Source organism: Emiliania huxleyi (genome assembly GCF_000372725.1).
Source record: "Emiliania huxleyi CCMP1516 unplaced genomic scaffold EMIHUscaffold_41, whole genome shotgun sequence".
In the NCBI taxonomy this organism is placed as follows: domain Eukaryota; phylum Haptophyta; order Isochrysidales; family Noelaerhabdaceae; genus Emiliania; species Emiliania huxleyi.
In genome coordinates this window covers 255-10,016 of record NW_005198900.1, presented here as the reverse complement: position 1 = coordinate 10,016, position 9,762 = coordinate 255, and the positions used below count along the sequence as shown (strand labels likewise).

Sequence of the window (9,762 nt, the reverse complement as noted above, 5' to 3'; positions counted from 1 at the left end):
ACAACAAAGGCGCACTAAAAAAGAAAAAAGTGTTTACGGCGTCTGACGGGGAAAAAATGACAGGTATCGGCGCTGCAGTCCTATGCCGATGCCAAGGTCTGTGGAGAGAGCTTGCGGCTCACACGTCGAAGCGTGGACGCACGCTCTCGCTCGCCTGACGCGCTCGCCGCACACCGTGTCGCAGCCTGCGGCGCCGCATGTCGTACTGATGATGGCAGACGACCTCGGCGTCGGTGACACAATTTCTCTTGCTCGCTTGCCCGCGCTTGGGCGGCTCGCCGAGGAGGGGACCATCTGGCGGCGCGCGTACCAGGCCGGCGTCACGTGCAGCCCGAGCCGCGCAGGCATGTTGACTGGCCGGAATCCCGCGCACTACCAGACGTGGGGCAGCAAGGCGCCGTACGAGGAGCCTACCATCACCGGCCTCCTCTCCGCCGCCGGGTACGCAGTTGGCCACTTCGGGAAGTGGCACATACGGGGCTCGCCCTCTTCGTGGCAGCGCCACAATGCCAGCGCCGCAATGGGGATGCACGTCGTGCTGAGCAAGCGGGCCGAGCTGGCTTGCATCGCTCGGCACACGAAGAGGCCCGCGAGCCGTCCGATGCCTCGCCTCAACCCCCTCCATCGCTGCAACGCGTCGGACACCTTCTGCACTGCGGCCGCCTTCCTCGAGGCGACGCACCGCCACCGCCCAGTCTATCTCAACGTGTGGCCGCGGACGCCGCACGACCCTGTCTTCCACTGCGAGCCGTGGGCGGTCAAATCGAGGCGGCCCTACGCCGCCGCCTGGCTGCCCGACGCCGCCCGGACCGACCCCTTTCTGCACGCGCGCCTCGCCCTCGCCGCGCGCGGGCTCGGGGTCGACACGCGCCAGGCTGTCGAGATCTACGCACGCGCGCTCGAGGGGCTCGACGCCGACGTCGGCGCGCTGCTCGCCGCTCTTGACTGGCTCCGCATCGCCGATTCAGCCATCGTAGCCTTCACCTCGGACCACGGACCCTCCTACCCGGACGAGATTGTCGGCCGCTCGAGCCCGTTCAACATGGGCTCGACGGGTGGGCTCCGCGGCGGGAAGGGGAGTGTCTACGAGGGCGGGAGCCGCGTGCCCTTTCTGCTGCGCTGGCCTGGCCACGTGCCTGCCGGCCGCGCCGCCACCGCCAGCGAGGTGTGATGCGCTCCGACCGCCTACGGCCTACCTACCCCCCCTCTCCCAGCTCCTCCCGGAGCGCACTCTCTGCCCCCAGGCCCTCTCCGGCCTCGACTGGCTCCCCACCATCCGCGCGGCGTGCGGCCCGCGGTGCTCCGAGTCGGGCGCCGCCGCCCCCTCGGCCGCCGCCTCCGTCGCGCGGCTGGGCGACGGTCAGTCCGCGCTCTCGCTCTGGCGGGGCGAGGGGGTCGCGGCTCGCCGCCGCCCTCCCCTCTTCTGGGCGCCGCTCGGCTTGGACTACCGCCTCGGGGACGAGTGCGGCCCGTTTGTCGCGGTGGGTGGCGCGTGGAAGGCGGTGGGGTCTAAATTATGGAGGAAAGGGTGATTAGATTTGAATTCATTAGGTGGATGGCGCGTGGAAGGCCGTGGTCTACTCGACCAACGCGAGCTTGCGGAGGGCGGGCCGGCCGGAGAGGTGCTCTAGGCCGGCCGGGAGAGGGCCAGGGCTCGAGGTCGGGTGGGAGCCGCTCGTGACGAGGGTCGCCTTTGGCGGGGCCGTCCCCGCCGCCGAGCCGCTCGGCGACGGCGCGCTCGCGGAGCTGTACCACCTCGGCGCCGACCCGCGGGAGGGCGCCAACGCCCTCTCCGACCCCTCGCTGCGGCAGAGCGCCGCCTCCGTGCTGCGTCGCCTGCGCGCGCTCGTCGGCGCGTGGGCGAGCGGCCTGCCCTGGCCACCGAACTGCCGCCCGCCGCCGTGCCTCCTGCACGGCCGCCACGCCGCCGCCTCCGACGCGCTCGCCGGCGGCCGGCGCCGTGGCTATGCTGGCCGCAGCCACACACCGCCTGGGGGGGCACGCTACGCCTCCTTTGCCGAGCGGGAGTTGGCGTGGGCGCACCTCGCGGTCAGCCGCGGTGGTAAGGGCGGGGCGGGCTGGCCAAACAAGTCGCTGCCTGAGTGCGCGTACGCGGCCCGCGCCTGGCGACGAGCGGTCTAGCCCCATGTTTTCGTCCTAGGAACGTGAAATCTCGGGGGACGCGACCCACTTCGCCACAGACGGTCCCACGCCTCGCCACTACGGCACTACACGACCGGCACCGCGGCTCGGTGTGACGACTGACGTGTGTGCTGTGTGTTAGGGGGTAGACAGCGCCCCAAAATCCACCCTGTGGGATTTCGCGCAATCGCTTGACTCTGAAAAGCTCGCATGTACCTCCTGCGAGTGCTGTGGTCGCCGCAGACTGGCTCGGACTTGACGGGCGCATGGAGACGTGATGGCTGATGCCTGCATGCGCCCGTCATGTCGAAATCGACATGTGAGTCGATCTTTGGCCCGCCAGAGGTACATGCGGCGTTTTGGGCGACAACAGCGCTGCGACCGCGAAGTGGCGGTGGACATGCTCCCACGTTGCCGACGCGGCGCCGGAGTGGCCGGCGCTGCTCGCCGCGACCACGACGGCTACTCTGATACTCCGGGCCGACCCGTCCTACCCGACGGTGGCACTCTTCCACGTCTCGCTCACGCTGAGAAAAATTCTGAAACGGCGTGCAGCAGAGTCACCGACGAGTCGGTCCGCGTGACTCCTCATGTCCCGCACCGTTCTCACACATCCATAAACTCACTTTGGCCTCACTGAAGCAAGCCCTCAATCCTGAATCCTCAGATTTTAGATTAGGACGCTGTCTACCCCCTATGTGTGTGCGTGACCGTGAGCGTGTTAGTAGGAAGCCGTCTTTGTCCGGAGTGAAAAGTCCAACGCGCTCGTCGGTGAACGGTGTCGGAGTGTCCAACCTATCTTTATCCCCAAAGTGCGCCGCGCTCGGCGAACCTCGACAGCGCCTTCGAGGTGGCATGCAGCACGTGCGGGTGCGCGTTCGCAGGGAAAGGGCCGTAAATTAAACACGGGTCTCCACTGTGAGAGTCGTGATTTCTTGTTGGTTAATAAACCTACTGTCTGAATACGTTTTCCACGTATTCCAAATGACCTCCCAGAGGCCTGTATTCCACCCGTATTCCACCCGTATTCCACGTATTCCATGGAATACGCCGTATTCCAAGCTCCAAAAATGGACGTATTCCGTATAAAATTTTCTTCGCTCCGCGAATTCAGACAGTAGGTTAATAAATCTCTCTCTCTCTCTCTCTCTCTCTCTCTCTCTCTCTCTCTCTCTCTCTCTCTCTCTCTCTCTCTCTCTCTCTCTCTCTCTCTCTCTCTCTCTCTCTCTCTCTCTCTCTCTCTCTCTCTCTCTCTCCCCCCCCCCTTCTGTATTAAAAAGAAAAATAGGAACGCCGCAGGTGCGCCACGCCTAGTGTGCAGATCTTAAATGCGTGCAAATGTACCCACTAAAAAACCGAGCACTTTTCGAAGGTGCCCACCCGATGCGCGACAGCTGCGCTTTCCGTACGGATAGCCCCCGGGAGCGCCTCAACAGACAACACGGAATCGACATCAGCCGCGCACGGCGCGCTCGCAGTACGGCTGCGCTTGGGCAGCGGCGCACCGTCAAGCATCGGATCGTTCGAGCGCTTCTCCTTGGTGTAGACCATCGCACCCAACTTCTCGAAATCGTCCCAATGCGTAGCCATGAACCGCTCCAGCCTGGGACATCTTGACGCCATCGTGCGCCGCCTTAGTGTGGCCCCCCCGAGCTGGCGCGGCCGAGGGTGCGGTTGAGGGATTATGATGTATCTTATTCCGGGGCCCGTGTGCGGGGAGCGAACCTTAGCGACCGCCCAGAAGCTTTCTGAGCGAACCAATCGGGCCAGGATCATCAGCATATGTCCCCTCCACAACATCGTGGGCGTTTGAGCGGTATTTGAGGAGCACCGCCACTCTGAAGTTCGGCCGGGTGGTCTGCAGACCCCCCCCCCCCGGAGCAGCAGAGGCTCCGTGGGGTCGAAAAGTCGACGCTGGGAGTCGCAATCGTCAAACCGTCGCAACACCACGCGGTACGCACGTACCGCCCACATCCCCTCCACCGCTGAGCAGGCGCAGATCGACCGCCGGGCCGCGTAGCCGTCGTTAAGGAGCGGTTTTTGGAGCCGTACGAAGAGGTCCCAGACGGGCGAAGATGCGGTTTTTCGACGACCACACGCGATTTGGTATCTGGTTTTTGCTAAAAACGGGCCGCCTAGTGCAGCATCACTAGTACAACACGCAACCACACTGATAGCTCCACACTGGCCGGTATAGGCGAGAACCGACGGCGTCACGGTCGCCGGAGTGGACGCACTGCACACACACTGTGACCGTGTCGACGGTGTGACAGTGAGCTGACACAATCGTCGGCGCCGCGCTATCGCGGCGCCCCGCAGTCTACACGCCTCAGACGCACCCCTGAACGCGCCATGGGCGCGCAGATACACCGCAGCGCCGAGGAGAATCCACACCTGGCCGGTCCCGAGCCCCGTCCTGGGCCTCCAGGCGGTCGAAGATCGGCGTTCGGGCGGGATGAACTTGTCGGAAATGGAGCAAACTTGGCGCGGCTCGCCGCTCGCGGTACCGGGTGAGCCTGGATAGGGCAAAATCTGGGGTGAATACGAGGGACAGAGGTCGCAAGTTTGTCGCGCAAGTTTGCGCGGCGTGGCGCTGCCCCGCTGCCGAGGGCGCCACCAACCCGTGGCGGCGGCATTTCCAGCCCAAATTGGGCGTTCCGTGCGCCTTGCCGGCGAGAGTGGACGGGCTGTGCATCGTGGGGGGGGTGAGTGGGAGGGAGGTGGTCGTGTGCCTACTTTGTCGGCCGCGCGCGAGGAGAATTCTGGGCATGTTTTGCGAGTATATGGGACACGATGTCTCAAATATGAGAGGTTTTGACTCCTACCGGCTCCTGACGCTATCCCTGGCAGCTCTAATGACCAGGATCAGTAGTGCTATGATAGAGGGTGCCCATACTAGCGCAGGAGCTGCCACACTCGCCCGGACCGGCTCCCTCTGGGGCCGGTTCCGCAGCCCGTGAGAGCCGACAGCGGGGCCGTGCCGCGGGTGCCTACTGCCGAGTGCCACAAACACTGCGCCGTCCCGCCATCACCTACAGGCTGTCTTGTGTGATGGTTGGGATGTCCAAACGCCACCATCTTGGCTCTTGCGACCTCAAACCCGCGAGCTGTATGGGTGGTCCTGACGTCGACAGACGCCCGATGACCACGGTGAAGCTGAGCCGTAACGAGTCGACAAGTCTCGTCTGAGCCCGTGGCGGTCGCCGGCTGAGTCGCTGTGCACGGGCCGGTACCTCAGGCGCCACCTCCGCAGCCTCAGGTCTCACACTCCATCACCTCCGACGGGACGCCGTCGGTGGCACGCTCGGCGGCGAGTTTGTGGCAGCCCCACAGCGAGCGCGGCGTCGAGCCTAATCGATCTGGTCGGTCGGCCGCACTCCCTGGGTTCCAGGGAGTGCGGCCGACACGCGAGCGGTGCTTCCTTGCAGCGCGCGCCAGCTGTGGGGCTGCAACAAACTCGAGACACGCTTTTTGGGACATTTTCGACGCTTTTGTCCCATATACTCGCAAAACATGCCTCTGGGTGTGAGGCGCGCAGGAGGCGAGGGTGGGCGCGCCGGCGGTCGAGCCGCCGAACAATTCGACGTGGCGCAGCTCCGTGCCGGCGGGGACGACCAAGCACATGATGTCGGCGGCGGTCGCGCGACGAGCGAGAGCCGCAGGGGCCCTCTGAGAGCCAGGCGCCGAAAAGCAGCGTGAGCGGCGGCCGCGATCAGCCACCTGTGGGCGGTCACAGGGGTCGCGGTCAAGCTCGCGACGGGGTAAATCTGGTGCGTCTAGTATCACTGGTGGGCTGGGTGTGCAGCAGCGGCGCTCAAAAAGAGGGAAAAAACTCGGCAACTGTTTTGAGTGTCTACTCTTTCGGCGCACCGTGCTCGGCCTCGCTGAAAAGCTGGCTGGTGGTCGCGCGCAGCGCGTCAGCGCCACTCCGACTGGTTGGGCACCTCGGCTGGGTCCATCAGCAAGAGGCCCGCGCCGTCGGGCGGCCCCGGGAGCGCATGATGCCCCTCCGAGAGGCGCTGACGCCCCGCCGAGATCGCGCTGGTTTGGCACGAAAAACACGAGCCGCCCAGGGGGGGGTCCGAATAAGTTACATCATAGGGTGTCACTCCCGCGAAACCCGTGAACTAGCCGGGGCAGTCGGAGAAGGGGCAACTCCGTGCACTGACGGTCGGCCGTCAGAAAACACGCCTCCGTGGCTCGGGTTACACCAATCCTCGCTACCCAACGCGGCCAAAGGATATCCACCTCGAGAACCTCGAGAACCTCGAGAGAACCTCGAGAACCTCGAGACAGAGCGAGCTATTAAATTGGCGCGGCGTGCGTGAGCGAGATGCAAGCCGTCGTCGGCTGCAGCAATGAGCAGCGAAATTCTCCTCTGCGCTGGCCAAATTTAAGGCGCAGCAAGAGAAACCGAAGAAAAAGTGCCCCAACGATTTCACGCAGCTGTCAAATCTGCCACCGCCAGTCTTCACGCGGGTCGCTTGGCTGCACGTCCCGAAGACTTCGTCCGGCTTCGCCAACGTGCTCTTCCGCGCCGCGTGCCGGCTCCAGACGCCGAAGCCGTTCCTCGAGGTCGTCCAAGTGCAATGTCTCATCGCCGACCATTGTCCAAAGACCTTTGTTCAATTTGATTGGGGCCACAAGTCGCTGCGCTCGCTGCGACCGGGCATGATGGCCGTCACGTTGTTGCGCGAGCCGTGGCAACGCGCGGTCTCGGGTTTCTTCCACAACCTGCACTCGTGCCGCTGGATGCAGGCCCGCTACAACATGACCGGCAACCGGCCGCGCGCGGGCACCTCGCCCTTTTACAAGAGCTTCACCGACGACGACGTCAAGACGTATGCTGACTGCGTGAGCGCTTGCTCGGTGCGGATGACCACCGGCCGCCTCTGCTCGGTGCCGATGCGCAACCGCGGCGTCGACCAAGCCGCGCTCGCGTCGTCGTGGCGTTTGGTCAAGGCCGCCAACGAGACCCTGCGCCGCTTCGCCTTCGTCGGCATTACGGACGAATACGAGCGGACGCTCAAGGCCTTTGCCGCGATGTCGAAGACGCCGCTCATCGAGAGCGACTTCAAAGTGATGCGCAAGGGCGTCAAGCCGGAGCGCGACCTCGAACGCGTCGAGGCGATCGTGAGGAGCCGTAGGCACGTCGACGACGAGCTGTACGCGACCGCGAAGCAGATTCTCGCGCTCGAGGAGGTGGGCCAGTGGCCGCCGGCCGCCGCCGGCAAGTATCAAGCCACTGGAACTGGAGGTGCAGGTGGTGCTGGCGCTGGCGCTGGCGGCTTCCTGAGCGATATCGCGTCGATCGGCGTTCGCGGGCCCAGCCTCGCCATCGCTGCGGCGACGGGCACGGGCGCGGCGGCCGCGGCGGCGGGAAGGTGGGTGGTTGGATCATGATGAGAGAATACGAAAGAGCCGGGGGGGAATATGGCTTTTTAGCTACCCCCAAGATGGCGCAGCATTTTTGAGAGAGGTGCGGAGCGGCTGTGCGGACAGCGGAAAGCAGGTGCCACTCGCTGCGGAGATATCAACGAATTTTGATCAACGCTCGTGCGGATGGTTCCAATGGCGCGTGGGGCTCCTGCCCGTGTCCGGGTGTGGAGATGCGCGAGGGTCGGCCCCCTGCCCCACCACTTTGTGTGTGTGGAGAAATTTACCTTACCTTACCTTACCTGTTCATGATAATAAAAAACGATACAGGCCCCCGCCGCTATGGCGGCTTGCGCTGGGTGATGTCCTGGTCCACGGCAAAAGACGGCGCCAGGAAGACCATGACGCCACCCACGCGCAGCGGTATGACGCCGTGGTAGGCGGTGCGCGGCACGCCCGCCTTGAGGTCCTCCATGATGCCCAGCTGCTTGCAGAAGCCCAGCAGCACCTTTGGCGTCGAGTAGCGCACCACCACGTCGCCTCCGCCGCTCGCGGTGAAGGAGCGGTCGATGACTCTGCGCAGCTCCACCTCGCGCGCCGCGGCGACCCGCGCGGCAAACGGAGGGTCGTACGCGGCCTTGAGCAGAAAGCTGAGATTGCGGCCGGCCCAGGCGGGGGCGGCCTGGTCGGAGAACTGGATGGGCGCCAGAAACTTGATGTAGAACTGGGAGAGAGACGTCCCCTTCTGCCCAAACGTGCGCGAGCGGCTCGTCTCGGGCCGTATCGACGCGCGGCCCTGCCGCTGCGGCGGCTCTCGCATCCAGTCGTCCCAGAAGCCGCGCTCCTCAGGCCAGCCGGCGCCAATCTCGGCCCACAGCCGCCGTGTGAGCAGCCAGCCGAGGCCGGGGAAGAAATCGGAGCGGTAGAGGGCGGACGTGTCGGAGGAGTAGCGCGGCTGGCCGTTGTCGTTGAAGGCGGAGACGGCGAGGAGGGTGTCGTCCTATTCGTCATCAGCCAACGAGTTATGATACTAACGGTGAAGAATCAACGGCTGATAGCGGCGAGGGTTGTCGTCCTGGTAGAGGAGGGGCGCGGTGGCGTTGAAGTAGTCGAAAAAGTCGGGCGCAACCTCGATGTCCTCCTCGAGAATGATCACCCCCTCGTAGCGCGCCGCGTCGGCGAACAGCGTGCGCAGCGCCCACCCGTAGTGTACCGACAGGTACGCGTACCCCGGCGCCTTTTTCAGAAACTTCTCGGCGCGCGACAGGTCGAGCTGCCGGCGCGGGTGGACCAGCCGCCGCGCCCCGTGCTTGGCGATGACTCGCGCGACCTCGTCGTTCTCCCCGTCCTGCGACACGTACACTGGCCAGTTCGCGCCGCCCGGATGCCTCAACATCACCGAGCCGAGCGCGCGGTCGAGGTAGGAGGCGCGGTTGTACGCGATGACCAGGACGGCGATGCGAGGCGGCGTCAGCGCGCCCGGCGTCCAGTCCACGTACGCCACCAGGTCGCGCCGCGCCAGCTTTGGAGGCCGCGCCGCCCCCGGGTCGGCCGCCGCCGCCGCGGAGCCCGCCGCCGCCGCCGCCGGCTCCGGCAGGAGGAGGTCGGCGCGCCCCTTTTGGCCGCGTGCGCTGCTGAGCTTCTGGAGCATCCGCGCCTGCTGGTCGAGCGACTTTTGCAGCTGGTCCATTACGCGCTGCAGCTCGCGGTCCTTCTCGTCGGCGAGCTGCTGCAGCCGCTGGTCGCACGCCGCGGAGAAGTAGAGCCGGGCGTTGAAACTGAGCATCAGCAGGATGAGCGCCGATGCGACCGCCAGCACGGCGGTGCTCGTCGTCAGCCGCGGCTCCCGGCTCGAGCCCGGAGAGCGGCGCATCGATGACGTCGATCGCTTGCAGGCGCGCGCTGTTTTCTCTTTTGTTGTAAGATTCTCTTTACTCGAGTACCGGCTGGCCTGGCCTGACTGTTGTTCATCTTTCTACCTACCTACCTACCTGGGCGTGCGCAACCTTGCTTGCACTCTGCACTTTGCACAAGTCGCGCTCACTGGCGCATATTCTCGCCAGAATAGTGCCTCCGCGGCGCTGCGGCGGCGCCCGAAAGGCCGATCCGACCCGGCAGCCTCCCGGAGCGTGCACCCAATGAGTGTGTGTGTGTGTGTGTGTGAAAAAAAAACCGCCAATGGCAGTTACCAGTTGTGCGGCCGTCGCCGCGGCTTCGTCTCTGCCGCGGCGGCTGCTGCGCGCA

General features: G+C 65.1%; 3 protein-coding genes across 3 annotated transcripts; 2 read left to right on the top strand and 1 right to left on the bottom strand.

The window, feature by feature from the left end:
* Positions 1–208: 208 nt before the first annotated feature.
* Positions 209–2,308, top strand: EMIHUDRAFT_464182 (hypothetical protein; the record flags this gene model as incomplete). Its single annotated transcript, XM_005769697.1, has 3 exons — positions 209–1,165; positions 1,245–1,481; positions 1,552–2,308. The coding sequence occupies 3 exons, from the start codon at positions 209–211 to the stop codon at positions 2,140–2,142; spliced, it is 1,785 nt and encodes a 594-aa protein (XP_005769754.1). The 3' UTR covers positions 2,143–2,308.
* Positions 2,309–5,283: 2,975 nt separating this feature from the next.
* On the top strand, positions 5,284–5,815 carry EMIHUDRAFT_209953 (hypothetical protein; the record flags this gene model as incomplete). The annotated part of the gene is made up of 3 exons (XM_005769696.1): positions 5,284–5,292; positions 5,381–5,536; positions 5,681–5,815. 3 exons carry the CDS (start codon positions 5,284–5,286, stop codon positions 5,813–5,815), a joined length of 300 nt encoding a protein of 99 aa, XP_005769753.1.
* A 1,991-nt stretch (positions 5,816–7,806) lies between these two features.
* Positions 7,807–9,391, bottom strand: EMIHUDRAFT_451362 (hypothetical protein; the record flags this gene model as incomplete). The annotated part of the gene is made up of 3 exons (XM_005769695.1): positions 7,807–8,518; positions 8,648–9,040; positions 9,212–9,391. The coding sequence occupies 3 exons, from the start codon at positions 9,389–9,391 to the stop codon at positions 7,859–7,861; spliced, it is 1,233 nt and encodes a 410-aa protein (XP_005769752.1). The 3' UTR covers positions 7,807–7,858.
* Between the last annotated feature and the right edge of the window lie 371 nt (positions 9,392–9,762).